We start from the raw sequence: 16163 nt of genomic DNA on the forward strand, positions 1-16163 counted from the left end.
TTTTGTCCCACCTGACATTTTTTTGTAGTGAGGGAACCCCCACCTTCTTTTTCCATGCACTCGCCCTCATCACCCCCACACCCTACTCCCCTACTTATACACATTATGCATTTGGTCGAATTGACCAAAAGTGTTCAACCAAACTGCAGACTTTCTAAAGAAAGTCTTAACAGCATACTGTTTGCCACACCCTGGTCCTGCCTTTCTGCCTCTCTAGGGTAATGGAATCCAGGTGTGTATCTTCTATAAGCTGGTGTGGGGATGACCGGATGGCGCTACCCCTGAGAGTGGCTCCCATTTCTAATGTGGGTCTTGGGGCTGGCTAGTCTCTCCATTTGTGGGGGTTCCTTTGCTGGATGACTTCCCTAACCGAGCCCCCTTGGTAGACACCCTAATCCTATCTGTTCCTAACTGTATGAGACAGGGACTTTGCAAGGGTGACAAGGGGATCCTCGCCTTAAAGCTCCTAAACCCATCATCCGCTAACCTAGAGAAGGCCTCACTGGACGTCCCCAGAGCAGGGCAGGTGATGTTAACACATAGTGCATAACATTTCCTTCAACGGTTCAAATTATTTTAGCTATTGGACGTATTCCTGAGATTGGTGCTGTCAGCTCAGGTAAATTATTGGCAAGTAAATTACTGCCCACAGGTATGGTATATAAAATGCTCAAGTTTAGGACTGACCTCATGTACTCAACAGGGGAATTTGTAAGTTCCCAGTAGCCTATCTCCTACTCACCAGACAAGTTGCACTATCAATTTCTTATTGGTTCCCGGTAACAGGCTACAATGACATCATTCTGTGGAGGCACTGCTAAGAGGCTCCACTGTGCTACAGAGTGTTTATAGCTGACTTTTGTAATGAACTCAGAGTGTGTTCAATGAGGAACCTTACTATTGTTTATAGATATGACCATTCGTTGGTTTGTCCGTTCAGTTATTGCACAGAAAAATAATTCCATAAAACATATTCAATTATTACATATGAAACACATCATTAAAAATAATAGTACATAAAGAGTATAAGACAATCTAAAAGGCAAGCGATGGCAAAATCAGTCAAAATCAAGGTTAAGCATGAGCATTAGTTATGTTCTGCTGTTGCTTTTCTGCCCCTTATTGTTAGGTCCTGTCTAAGAAACTAAAGTAGTGCCCAGCCTACTAAGGGGGTTTCAGTTCTTAGTAGGTAATAAAGAGCTGGACAGCATTGTGTAAAGCCAGCATCCCTTAAAGTCAGTGTTATTGTTTATCCTGTTGGTATGCCGTACAGAAGAATATGACGTGTAATAAATCTTCTGAAAAGTCTGATCACATATTGCACTTTTCATCATGATCATTGCCTGTATTCTTTGCCGTTATCGGTCTGAGAGGTAAGCCATTAAGACGAGCCCTTGTGATTAGGCACTTGTCTTTCAACAAGTTACTCCATAACAGATAGTTCTACATTTTGTTTGAGGCAAGCCATGCATACGTCTGGTTGGACAGTTTCTGCATTTCTAAGCTTGCACGCCACTCGTAGCAAAACGTGTTTTAAGTTGATTAGAAAATGTATTTGTTTCTGTTATGGCGTGCTTAATATGCTTAAAATGGGGAATTGATAGGGCCCCAGATTTGTTCAAGATATTGTTAATGATAAAATGCAATAGGGTTTATTTGGGATTTGACCAGAGGAAAACCCAGTGAAGGGACGGCTCTATTCTCAGATCATTCTCCAAATGATGGATGCCCAACTCAAAATGGACAGCATGATTTGGTGTTGCTTGAGGAAGGCCCAGCAGATTCTTTAAAAAACAATTCTCACAAAGTTGCAGCAAGAACTCATTCAACATTCCCCACAGGGTGGCACCATAAAGTGCCAAAAGATTAAATTTTCATCGCATATATTTTAAGGATCATATTGGGCGGTTGTGATTTAAATCTAGCAATGCCACCAAAATTGTGTTTCATACTAAGTGTTTGGCTATGTGTGGGTCTCTGATGTCAAGGTAGTCGAATTCTGTCACCTACGGGATTGGGAATTGGTTGCTTCACATCTGGGGTATTTTGAGATGTCTTCTTTTTTTTACAAACCATTATTGAAGACTTCACCTGAAGATCAAAGGAGTTCATGTACATAGGCTACTCATTTATTAATATTTGCAAGGTTCACAGAGTCCGAGCAATTAGCACAATGTCGCCTGCGTAGGCGAGCACAGGAAGAAATGTATTCCAAAACTTTGGTAGATCAGTACCACTATCCACAAGGATTATAGCGAGAACAACAACGGAGCCAAGATGCATCCTTGGCATACTCCTGCTGATGTCTTAAAGTAAAAGGTGAAAGAAATGGCTATTTGCTCTAGTTTTGACATATGCCTTGGTGTCCAGATGTATGTTTCTCATAATATTTGGAATATCATTCGCGCAATTCAAGGATCTGAGCACATGCCAGAGTTTAGATTTGTTAACTTTATCAAATGCTGTGCTCAGGCCCATGAAGGCCAAATAAACTGGCGCTTGTTTCATATACAAAGAGTAGGCTTTTATTAAGTAGAGATTGAGGGCTTGTTTGCTTGTACCGAGCCCCAGACAGAAGCCAAGCTGAACCCTCGCAAGAATGTTGCTCTCGGTGACCCAATGCACCAAGATATCAAGCAGGACCCTACAAAATATTTTAAGATTGGTATCTAGGAGAGAAATGGGCCGATAAGCCAAGGGGTTATATCTACTTCCTTTTTGAAATATTGGAAACATGATTGCCAATTTCCATGACTCAGGAACTCTACCTGGCTCTCAAGTTTAAGCTGCCCTTTAACTGAACCTTAAATCCTTGAATCCCATAATCCGTGGCAGGTTATGACAATATTTGTGTTTCCACACCGGCTCTTTACCTCATCTGCCAACTCACAGATGTGTGTTTTGTTCCCCATGGGGTACAATGTATCTATTTGAGAATTAGAGACAGAGAGAAAGGGAGAAGTGGCATTGGGAGCTAGAGAAATGGAACCTGTCTGCAAGATAAATTACTGAATTAGTTAATTTCATTAATGACAGCCCCTTTGTAGTCAATACTATCAAATTCTTAAATGTATGTATAAAGCAAGTAAATCAAGAATTTTAAGCAATCATCAGATTTAATGTGGTAATAACATGCTTCGTGATCAAATGGCAGACAGACATGGCCTACGCATTTGAAGAGTCAGTGTGGTCCTTCATCAGGGCAATGTCTGATCTGTGGAATTGCCAAACGTACCACATACAAATCAAGGAGGTTGCACCTTGGCAATATTGTGCCAAAAGAGCCCAACTGGCTATAGAAAAAGATGCCATGGGATTTACTGTTCAGAACAGCTATTTCTGTATGCAAGGAAACATAGATATTGTCTTTAGGTCAATCAGTAGAAGCCCAAAAGCCTAAAGACAATATTGTTTTCTATATACATTTAAGAATTTGATGTAGTATTGGATTCGAGGGGGCAGTCATTGGTGGAATTAACTACTATAGTAATTTCTTGTGTATACTTTTACCACCGTTATGCATGGGTGGTTTTATGGCTAGTCCCAAATAATCTTATAAAGGTGTCTTTAAGATATTTCTAAAATTGTGGGTCCACTCCGTTTGTTTCCTTACCTGTCTACAAATGGCCTGGGGTAGCAGCAGGGTAGCAAGTTGTTGTGCCTTCCGCTGACTAATCGGCTCCTCTTTAAGATCTCTTACCACCTTACGCTACACACACACAAACCCCCCAGAGACTGCCACCACCAGCCGTACTGTTAGCATATGAATACTTACTGAGCCACAACCAAGGCTTCCTCTTGATCAGATCTTGGACTCTTCCCTAGGAATAACATATTCCCAAGTTTCTTCCGCCAAACCCATAGAAAGCAGATTGGCACACAGGCACCGGGGTGCTTCCAACCTGCACCCATCAACACTACGGGTTTCGCATCTGTCTTTCCCACTGTCCCACTCTTTCCCACTGTCCCACTAATTAACCACACACCCTTTTTCTTAGAGTGCCAGGCACAGCATAGCCACCAACAGTAGCAGAGGGGAGCTTTACAAGGCCACTAACACTATATTAGAATCCATAGTATGGAAAGTGAAGAGCTAATATGCCGGATTCCTGAACTGGGGAAGAAATGTGTCATGTTGTTATATAGCGCTCATCGTTTTTAGGGGAAAAGACGTAGCCAGTGAGTTACAGGAAGGAGATTCTGTAATGAAAATACCCATTTGGTTCTTAAATGTATAGCTGGAGAAAAACCTGTACATCTGTTGCACCACCACTGATCTCACACTCCGAGAGAAAAAGGCTAGGCTGCTTGCTACCACAGCCACTGCCCGTTTACAGAGGAACAGCCTGCACCTAAAGGGAAAGATCATTTTTAGTTGTTGGCTGATGAAAAAAATACTTTGAAAGTGTGTTGCAACTGCCAGATCTTTAGACATGGCGATGTGTGATTGTAGCGCCACGGGGCCAGTGTTAAAGACAATTCAATCCTTTTTAAACTCTAATCCTGTTCCAAACAAGTTATGTATACCTTAGAGGAAGCATCTGGTAGCACAGAATTCGAGTAAAATTGACGGTGAAGTTCAATGCCACCAAGCACGAACCATCAGAAAAATCTATTAGATTACCGCATTGAGCGACGTGTCCACTTGGCCCATCAGAGAAAAGAAGTGAAGGCAGAAAAACTAAATGAGTGCTGCCCAAGATAGAGACTGTTCAAATGATGCTCATTCAAGTGAGGCTGAAGGAGTCACTGGAAAAGAGATCCGAACTGTGCAAGGAGAGATGGATGAAAAAAGCATTTACTGTAACACAAAGAAAGGAGAGAATGCTACCACAGATACTTCATATAGTCAGGGAACTCCAACAGTTGATGCAGTGGTTACAGCACAAACTGGTAATTTATTAACATAAATCCTCTTATGTGGCAACAGGGAGAGACTCTGCAACACCCTCAAAGGAAGGAGTGTGCCAGCAATTCAGAAGAGCCACGAAAATAGGCAGCCTGGCAAGCTACTCCACTGTACCCCTGGTATTTATTTTACTGCTGTAGATTAGATGACGTTACACCAGAGTTTCACCGAGATGCTGACTATGAAAACATGACTGCTACACTTGCTGCATTGTGATCACCTCTGCATGCCATGTCGGAAAAATAGTGCAGCCAGCACGTCCGACTATGTCGGAAAGTACTGACACAGCAAAGGTACCCAATCATGTAGAATAATATGTCATGTGTGTTAAGCAACCAGTACCTACCACCCACCAAAGGTTTGTTGTCATCCCCATGTGATTGATTTTGCTAGTAGTTCGGTCCCAGTCGATTTGTAAGGAAGATGCACTAACGCTCAGTTGGAGAGTGAATCTCAGTTGGCCATTGACTATGAGGCCTACTACCAACTGTATTTAAAGCACCTTCCACTTGAATTATTGATTGGGACTGGAGTGAATCTGATAGTAGCAGAATTTAACACTACTTTCACTGTTCTGGCACTGGTGAGCATCACCTAAGCATCACCTGGCATGCCTATTCAGAAGTACCTTTCGTGATTGGGACAAATTCTGCAGTGTGTGGGGGAATTGCAAGGATATGCAGCAAGCAAATGACTTGCACACATTATGACTGCACATTAACAATGCATCCTGTCTGCCAAAGGCTTAGCTAAAGAAGCAATTGGCTCATAATGATCCACATGTGGGACTTGTAGAAAATATGATCTCCATCATGAATAGTTAGGGTAGTATTGCAGTCCACATCATAGTAATCCTATCTGGTCAGATCCATCTCCGCCCACACTGACGACATGCAAGGCTTTAGGTGGAAAATTATAACTTACCAGGGGGGCTGTTGGCTCAGAGGAAGGTGCTTACAAATGAACTGGGGGAGAAACAAGTATCACATATCATTCTGTCCAGTTTGCAGGAGGCATTAAAATGGCTCAGTTCGCAAGCCCTTCCCGTACAAGGTTCAACTACAAGCTGTGATGCAATAAAGGAGCCACCTGAAGAAGTGGGACTATTGTCGGCACATCATTGGGACACTGGGGAACCACATAGTGTTTAACACCATATCTGGTCAGTGATGATGCCCCATTCAGAGAATGTTTGAGATGTATCACTCCAGCTGTTGTGGAAGATGCCAAGTGCCATCTGGAGGAGATGGCTTAATTCCAGAGTCCAAGAGCCCTTATGGTTCACTGACTGTGGTGGCCAAGCAGAAAAATAATGATGTCAGAATGTGTTTTGATTATAGAAGGTTAAACAGCCACAAAATAGATGAAGCTCTAGACTGCTTGATAGAAGCCATTGGTTCTCAGTGTTGAATCTGCATAGTAGCTATTACCAGATACTCATGTATCCCAAAGTTCTGGGGAAGTCAGCCTTTACCTGCCCTCTAGGTTTCTCTGAGTTGACCCGTAAGCCTTGGATTTCTGCAGTTACTATCGAGGTTTTGTCCCAGATTTCTCAGAAAGTGATAGGCCATTTACAGACCTAATCAAAGGCTACCAGCAGAACAGAGGAAAATAAATACAAATCAGAACCGTGCTCCAGTTCATCACAGTGAACCGTTTGGGGAGCATTGGACCATTGCATTTATGCAAGCTTTCCACACACTTATCAAGACTCTTATAGAAGCTCCTGTATTGGCCTGAAATGATATGAAACGTCCCGATGTCCTTCATGTGAATGCCAATCTGGATGATCCAGCTGCAGACTTATACCAGGATCAGCAAGGAAAATGGAGACTAGTTGCCTTTGCCACCTCTGCCTGAATCCACCTGAAAGGAACCATCTAGTAGATAAACCTGAGTTTCTAGATTTGAAGTGGATCATCATGGAAGCACTGCAAGACTATCTCCATGGAACAAAACAGTCAGAACTGAAAGCAACCCTCTCATCTTCTGTTAGGATCCAAAGAAGGACACTGCATGATTCAATGGGAAGAAGGGCACAGAGACAGACATGTTTATTAGAGATGGAAATCTGAAAGCATTACCATTTTTATTTAACACAGCATGATTCCAAAATGGTCCTTCAGAATGACCATATGGAACAAAATGTGCATCATCGTTTGCAGCATTCCAGGCCCATGTGTTCAGTCCCGTTATTGATGCTGTTATGTGTCCTCACCTGAGAACTTCTAGTTTTGCCTTTTGGCTCCTCCCGTACCCGAATCCCGTTTCCCTGTGCATCTGTCTTTTCCTCTCTGTAAAAGTCCTCCATACTCACTCTTTCCTTGCTGCTTGCATCTCAGCCTCTGCTGTTCCTGTATACCTACATATTGAAGTCAGGCAAACTGGATGCTCTAGGTTATTTTTAGCTAGCCCCTCTGTTTGCCTATGATTTTCAATTTTTGTATCAGCCTGAAGTGAGCAAATCTGATAAAAATACATTCTCCCACCTGCCTTACCTAGATGAAGAATATGCACAAGTTTCCTAGGCAGAGGTTTCATCCATGTAGGGGGAAGCTTGCTGGGTGAATTCAACCAAATCAAATCCATACCAAGCCAGAGTGGTGGACAATCTGGGAGGAACTTCAACAGGGATACCAGGAGCCTACTACAATAGCATCTGTTTTAAACAAGCAGATTTGGACCTCAGGACTCGAAAGTAAATCTGAGTTGCGCAGTTACGAGATGGCAGCATAGACAATGCCATGTGGGACAGGAGTGGACTTACTCTGCCTCATTATGAGGCAGAGTATCAGATGACTACAAAGTGGAAAACCGTGGTAAAGGTGGAGTTCTGTGTAAATAAAGTCAGATCAGTGATTACCTGCTTCCCTGACCAGTAATATCCCATCAGAGTTCTCCTGCTGTGTTGTAATTTCTGTATTACCAGCATGGGCACCGGGGAAGAGATGCATAACATAGGGACAATAGAGCTCATTCAGACCAGATACTACCGGCCATGCTTTACTGAAGATGTGGAAACGTACTGTTAATCATTTGTTCAGTGCTTCACCCACAAAGCTGGCATTCATCCTGCAGCCTATCTTCGCCTGCTGCAGAGTGCCAGGCCCATGGACCCAGAGTGTACCAATTTGATGATTGTGGAGATAAACAGCAGAGGAGTACAAAACATCCTGGTGATCAAATAGTTTCCCTTGATACACTCAAGCTAATCCAACTAAATATCAAAAAGCCACCACAGTCACTAAAGCGATATGGAAAAAGTTCTTTGAGTACTATGGTCGGTCAACATGACTACATTCAAATAAAGGTCCTGGTTTTCAATCCTGTCACATACGTGAAACAATGCGTCTTGTCAATGTTAAGGAAACCTGCACCTCCCATACTATCCTCAGGCAGATGCACAAGATGAAAGATTCAATCGGGCATTATTAGACATGCTTGGCACTTTGCCAATAGAGGGCCAGGCACATTGGAGCCAGCATAGGGATACTTTGGTTTGCAATAATGCCATGGGTTAGTTACCTATTTCATGAAGTTTGGACGGAAGTCTTTCCTGCTACTAACCTCTGATTTGAGGTTACCCCAGATTGGACATGACATTAAACGTACCTCAAGTATGTAAATCATCTACAGCAACCATTTGATAAGTCTCACCAAATAGCAATTACTGCTGCTGACAAGAATGCCACCTCTACCAAATATTGATGCCTCCTGAAAATGAGGTTCAGGTTTTACAGCAAAGAGACTATGCCATGGCCCTGAGTCTGGGTTGTAGATGGCGAAACAAAGTTGGGAAACAGCTGGAAGCCTCGACATTGTGAAGCAGCGGCTATCAGGTCTGACAGTATTTTGAGTACATGTGGACAAAGACAACCAAAAGATAAAACCTTTGCACCTCAATCACTGCTAGATAGAATTACGATCATGGTACACTCAATGCCCAATGCTTTGTTTACCTGTCAGGAAGTGCTCAAGAACAGTCAGAAGAAGCTGGACTATCTGAGGAGCTATACGCTTCAAATTGGTTTAGTGGATCACATGATTAGCCACTCTACCCTAATGGTGGAATACAAGAAGAGGATACTGTGGTAGACACTGAAGTACCCTGACGGTGCAAAAGTATACACATCATCAGGCTTATGGGTACAGCTGGTCTGTTCGGCGACTCGAGATTCAATGGTTATAGTAGTGTTGTTCTTCCACGTTAGTAGAGTGTATTCAAACAGTGGAAAGGGGGTAGGAGACCCCTACTCCCCCTTATATAGATGCTTTTGTGTGGTCGCAGTTCACTGGATTGACGGTAAGCCAATAGAAACCCGTCATAGACAATGGGAAAAACTAGAAAGAAGATCCAGGACTCTGCGCCCAATTATGTGGGTACATATTTTTAATGAATTGCCCTTAGGCTGATGACAGGTGTTTCGGCCTTCCTCGGCCTTTCTCAAATCAGGGCTGTTATATTCACAATTTATTCAAATCTGTATCCCTCTATGTGAGTCAAATTATAAATTACGTATGTTTCCAAAAAAAAAACCCAACCCAAAACATAAGCGTCCATTGAAATGGTCTTACTGCTATGTTTCAATGACCATTTCAATGGATGCTTATATTTTGGGTTGGGGTTTTTTTTGGCAAAATTAATTGGGCACAGAGTCCTGGATCTTCTTTCTAGTTTTACCCTGACAGTGCAGTTGACCATGCAATTGACGATCAACGGGGGTGGGGGGGTGACACAGAGGCAGGCCATGCACCGACACCTATGTTTCCAAGAAGAATATGGAAAGAAGCCCTATCCAAAATCTTAGCCATAATGCTCAGGAAGTGCTGTGCAGTGATGCCCATAGGTAGGAGGCCATGCACTTTAACAATAAAAGCACAGCCCTTAAGCATGCCAGATCCATATTAGAGAGAACTTGAGCTAAAATAAGTTAGCTTCTTCATACCTAGACCAAAGTGTGACAGTCCTGAAGCTAAGTTATGAAATACATTGCACCCTACAAAAGAATTTGCTTTTGTCGTTTGCACGCGTGATTTCTTCGAGTTTAACCAAAGATTCCTGCAATGTGGCAAAGCCCTAGTTTCTGGGCATGACCTAATTTATTCCTCTGGTTGTAGGTCAGCTAGGAAAAATCTCAAACGACAATATGCATTTTATTTAAAGAACGTTTTGCACTTTCATCCAGTGGCAAATCCTGAATATTGTTCATAATTTCAATCCAAGTACTGACTTTATTTTGCGAAATTAATCGTACTTATTTTGAATGTATTTGTTTTGACATCATGTTATAATTTAAATATATTTGAATTGCATTAACTAAATGTTCTAATTATTATTATTATTATCATTATTATTAGGGTATTTATTGAGCGCGACCTAGCTTCGGGAAGCAACAGAGCGCTTTGCAACCATAGGGGAAAGAGCAAGGTGAGGGAGCAGAAAAACAAGGGAGTGGGGATCTAAGAACAGGGGAGGAAGGGCAATTGTCAGCAAGGGATCTATAAGTATGCAGGGGAGGAACACTGGGCATCAGGTATGGTGGGTAATGGCCGGTGTATGGACCTAGGCTAGGAGCAATTTCTAGAAAAGGAGGGTCTTGAGCTCTTTCCCCTTCTGATTCTCCTTGCACCCTTCTTAGTCCTTAGGAAAGCTTTAACTCTCATTCCATGGTGCCAGTGTAAAACACACGTTTCTGGTGACTATATGCAACCGATCTGAAAACCAGCTCAGTCTAATCTAATTCTGTTCTTGGTCCTGAATTTAAGACTTCGCAGAGGCAGGAAACCTGACTGTATGAGTTGCATCTCCTATTGACATGTTTTGATCCATGTTGATATATGGCCAATCATCTTTACCTTTGTTGCAAATGAAGGTATGTTTAACATGTTCAAGTGTGTTCATTCACAGTGACATGTGTTGATTCATACTGAGGTATGTCAGTGCATGTCGGTGTGTTTTAGCAGATGCTGCCAAATCTAGAGGGATGTTAAACGTTGCTGGTGTGTTGACTTGAGCATGATTATTGGGAGTTTCACCTGGTGGTGTGTTGATACATGTACGAGCATAGCGACGACGAGGGTCCCCGGTGTCGTTATCATCCGTTCCAGCCTGTGGAACGAGTGATTATTGCTATTGGCACCTCGGGTTGCCAATCCGGTAAGCCAGGGTGCTAAGAACAATGTATTTTCTTTCAATGAACGGTACGCCTCGCTGCATCCCGTTCATTGAAAGAAAATACTTTCTTAAGAAGGCCGCAATGGATCAGGAAGGCGGGGCTCCATAAGGAGTCCCTCTTCTATTTCCATGGTGGCCAGGATGGAGTCAACGCCGCTTTAGAGAACAGGTAAGTGGGGGTGGGAAGGATGGGGAATTTAACATGAAGGGAGGGTTGGGGTAAGATGGCGGGGCAGGGGAAGCAGCTGGCAGGCTGCTTGGAAGGCGGGCTTTGATTGTGGGATTCAGCCCACGATCCAAGCAATCTGATTAGTTGCTCCCGCCACCCCGGGTGCTAATACTCTTTCAGGAACTATGGTTCTTGTCCGTGTGTTGGGACACATAAGAGCATGATACTGGTTGGGGTATTTGGGATGTTGCCTTGACAATATTGTGGTGAGGAAATTACCTGATGCGTGCTGGGATATGCTGAATGTTTAGATGTATTGCAATATATGTTTCATTAGACAAAGCCCTTTTGAGGTGTGTTGAGTAATGTTCAGCTGATTTGGTTCGTGTTGACACATGTTCATTTTTGGTGTTGCATTTTGGAATGTATTGATACTTGTTGAGCAATGTTTTTGTTGAGTTGTGCTGATGCCTGTTCTGATGTGTATTCAATGGTATTCATGTATGTTCATTTTTAGACTGACATTCAGGTGTATTAACCCAGTTTAGATGGGCAGACTCATGTTAAAGTATATGGTATTGACTTCAGGTGTGCTGGAGTGGATTGAGGTTACAACGTGTGAACTTAAGTTAAGGTTCAAATAAAACAAACATCTTTATTTTGAAGAAAAAATTACTTCAAGTTAAGGCTCATTGAAGGGCGTAATGTTTTTCATCGTGCTTGGGTTTGTTGATTCAGGTTTATGTTTGTGGGCTCTGGTTCATGTGTTTGTGAACTCTGCTTCAAGTGTGTGGACTGCTGAGGTGTCTGTATTCAAGTTGAGGTGTGTTGTATAATATGTTAATACTAGTGGGCTGTGTGAACTCATATTGTGGTATATGGATTCAGTTTATGGTATTTAGTCTTAAGTCTGTTGAAATAAGATACATCACAGAAAAGGAGCATGCTGAAGGGAAACACGTGATGTCTTCATTTTCTGTACAGCTAACAAAATGTTAATAACAGCCAGAAGCTCACTTTTGTAGCTGGTTTCTCTAAAGTAAGAACACATCCACCCATAGTGCTGGTAGACACAGAAGATAGAAATAGAACAGTATGATACAGCGAGCAGGCACTGTAGCGAGGTACACAGTTGACAGGAGCAGACGGGTGGGCGAGAACAATGTCTAAAGTAGAAGTACAGGGGGGCGGTGAGTCGCAAAAGTGTTGGAAGTGGTGGAACAAGTGGGAGACACAACAGTGACTGAGATCAAGAGTGAAACTGGTGGTAGGGACATGAAAGTCTGAGGAAGACCGAAGGCAGAGGAGGAAAGCACAGGGCTGCATTTGGAGGAGGACTAGTGCAGGAGGGAGGCACCTGATTTCCTGATCGGGATAGACACAGAGGTGAGCCGCCAGACTGAGGTGATAGAATAGTGGCTCAAGACTGATAAAGGAGAATGACTGGAAAAGGAGGGAGACAAAAACTCTTTGTGGCAGAGAGACAAGGGTAGGTGGAGGCACAATACTGACTGAGGCAAACACTGTCAGGGAAGTGGAATATCAAACTGAGGTACAGTGATAAGTAAAGGCACACGACCATCTGTGAGGAAGGGGCAGGATGGAAGCACAAAACTCTCTGAGGCTGAAGGCAATACATGGGGAAGGCACAGTAGTCTAAGGCGGAGGGCAGGGACAGGCGGGAGACAGATATGTGACTAATGATGACAGGCAGGGAAGGAGACAATTACACGACTGTCTGAACGACAGGTGTGAGGAGGACGCAAGACCCAGACAGAGAACATGGACAGATGGGTGACAAGTGCAATATACATGTATGAGGCCAAGAGCAAGGGCAAATCAATCAAGTCATTGGCAGGACAAGAGATTACAGGGGAGTGCCTAGTAAGGTCTCCTGGAGTGCCAGGAATGATTGTGTTTAAGTATAAGGCAGGAAGATGTGCGGGTAGACTGGATGGCAAAGTGTTACTATATTTCTGGCTTGGAAAGGAGCAGGAATGTCACTCACTTTATTGGTAAATAAATACCATTTAGGATAGATAGCACAGCATACCTCAGGATGTAGCCCATCTGAATGCAAGACATAAAGAACACAGCACAGCTCAACATGTGTAAGGCCTTGGAACCAAAATGGGGGATAGACAATAGGCCTTAATTTATGGAGGACGGGCAGAAGCTAGGCTGCAGGACACTCAATATGTGCAAGGTTCAAACACTAAAGAGAAAGGATAACACAGCATACCTTGATGTGTGGATTCGAGGGCTGGAAAGAAATGGAAGCAGAGCAACCTCAGGACCATTGGAAAAAAACAGCTTGCAACCTCCAATAGGTGAAGAGCAGACAGTTAGTGAAATTGGTTTGAAGGAACCATAGCACGCATCATTGATGGAGGGACCAAGATCCAGAACGACACAGCACATCAATTTGTGTTTAGCCCCCGAGCATTAAATGCACAGAGAGGGAGGTTAGATTACTTCTAGTTATTACAGTTAAAGGGAGGACGATTGGGTCAGAACGAATTCCTAGGCAGTGTGAAAGGGAAGCTTGCCGTTTTAAGAACCAATGAGAGAAACGCTTGGCACTTTAGTGGACGTGGAAAAATGGGACACATTTAAAAGGAAGGGGTAGGCACCTTAGTTTGGACAGAAAGCCAGCAGGCCACTGGAAGAAAAGGCAAACAAGAGCAGAGCAGTTGAAGTTGGCTGTTGGTCTGTAGATAACTGGAAAGATGAGCGAATAGCAGGACAGCTTTAGTTATGCAAAGATAAGCTCATTGGTAGGAAAGTAGAGCAAAGGCAGGAAAATCCGAATTGGGTGATGGGTCAGCAGGGTAAACGGTCCATAAGGAAGGAGCAGAGGAAGGCACAGCACGTGTGATTTTGTGGCAGGTCTGAAGGCCATTGGAAGGAGTAAAGATGAAAAGCAGAAAGCTTTTAGTTGGGTTGGCTTCAGTGGATCATTGAAAGGGAATCCTTATAAGGCAGGTCACTGGATAGAAGAATAGAAGAGAGACGAAGGACAGAGCACTTAATGTTGAGCAAAGGACCATCTGATTATGTAAAGCAAAGAGGCGGGACAGGGGGTTGATTTTGTGTCTTCCTTTGGTCATCCTAAAAACACTCCTCTCCTCTGCCCCCAGGTTTCCGTGAGAGCGCCTTCACTTTCTCCCTGCTGGCGGCTGGTGTTATGCACTCAGTGGCCACAGCCTGCAGTCTCGGGAAGCTGCATGGTTGTGGCTGTGAGGGGAAGCGACGAAGCAATGAAGAGAAGATACGACTCAAGTTGAACCAGCTGCAGCTGCAGGCTCTGGCCAAAGTGAAGGGCTACCATCCAGATCTGTCACCGCTGCTTGGCGAGCCAGCAGAGCCCAACCCACAGGACACATGGGAGTGGGGAGGCTGCAGCCACGAACTGGAATTTGGGGAAAGGTTCTCCAGGGATTTCCTAGACTCCAGAGAATCCCCTCGGGACATCCAAGCCCGAATGAGGATCCACAACAACCGTGTGGGCCGGCAGGTAACTCATCGGCTTTGTGGCAATGGCTGTGTCTGAACTCCTGGCTTGCAAACAAGTCTAGCCTAGTTGGAAGTCTGCGCTACTGCACCAGGTACACCTTTGCAGGATGTATGTATTTTGCAGAATTGTTATCCCTATGTGAGAGAAGTCTGCTATCTGGGTATGGATACCCTACTATGTGAGAGGCTATGCCACAGGACCCTCAATCATACACTAGAAAACTGTACACATTTGCAAGTTGTCGAGTAATGAGTTCTTTGGTGCCTGGACACGCTCTTTCACTAGCTGGCCCTAAGCAATCTTTCATTTTAAAAGGTGTGACTCCTGTTAGCAGCAAATGATCTGACGTTTTTATTCTTTTTCCTAACAACAACAAAATAAAGACCTTACAAAGTATTATCACCATTGTTGAAGGATGCACATACATACACAGGATCAGTCAGTGAAACCGTGGGTCAAAGTTAGTTTTAATCTAGGTGCATATAAGCTATATATTAATGAATTAAAATATATTTAGACATTAAAAGTTTAAGATTAACAGAAAACCAGAGTATTTGCAATAATCAAAACACTTCTGAAGTTGTTTCAACGTGTCTTCATTTGAACGTTGATGCCGAAACTGCTGGAGACAAACATTGATAGTATTGAAAGTCTTTTTTTAATGTCTGCTAACTAAATACGGCAGCTGCAGTGACAGTCCCAGACACTCAACTTCTGAGAGTGGATGATTTTCTGAAATAAGTGAGGTGATGCACCTCCATTGTTCAGTTTTAGTTTCTTTTCTGTCATTTTGAGTATGCATTTGATCTTTGTTATGACTGTTCACTCCTGTGCTTTTTAGTACTTTGCTATGGAAATTTAGAAAGAAATGGAGAGGCATCTTTTACAGCAGGGGACTGAAATTCTAGAGGGAACAATGTCAAAATGGGTTCTTCTACTTTCTCGGGCTGAAAATTCATAGAGTATCTCAACAATAGTAAACACAACCCTTTTTCCTGGCTGACATCGCCTGGCTCCAGATGTCACCTTTCCTCCTTCACTCCAGAGCTTTTACCCAACATGAAAATGACAGGCCCATGGGTAAAGTTTGGAAAACAAATTAAGAGGGTTCCAATTTGTACTTTCTTGCAACTCCTCCAAATCCCCACACAGGCTTTTGTTCACACCAAGTGAAAATAAATAGAGAAGAGAGCGAATTGCACAAAATCACAGTCTAAGAGCATTCTATACTATTCTTAAAAGGGGACATACATTAAATCACAAGTGATACAGGCCCGGGTGCGTGCCTTCTTTTTTGCTAAGTTAATCAAAAGTAAAAGCATGCAGATATCTATCAAGTGCAAATCAATACTAAAACTCACCACAAAAAATATCAAGTGACTCAAAAGTAGTA

The 16163-nt window shown here is 43.1% G+C and overlaps 1 protein-coding gene across 1 annotated transcript in view; it reads left to right on the forward strand.

Moving 5' to 3' along the window:
* WNT10B (Wnt family member 10B) overlaps positions 1-16163 on the forward strand; it is a 406409-nt gene that overhangs the window by 342577 nt on the left and 47669 nt on the right. Inside the window, exon 4 of the mRNA XM_069653844.1 lies at positions 14394-14770. Within this exon, the coding sequence (XP_069509945.1) occupies positions 14394-14770 (377 nt within the window). The remainder of the gene's footprint in view (positions 1-14393; positions 14771-16163) is intronic.

This window comes from Ambystoma mexicanum, chromosome 3q (assembly GCF_040938575.1).
Source record: "Ambystoma mexicanum isolate Mex_15411 chromosome 3q, UKY_AmexF1_1, whole genome shotgun sequence".
In the NCBI taxonomy this organism is placed as follows: domain Eukaryota; kingdom Metazoa; phylum Chordata; class Amphibia; order Caudata; family Ambystomatidae; genus Ambystoma; species Ambystoma mexicanum.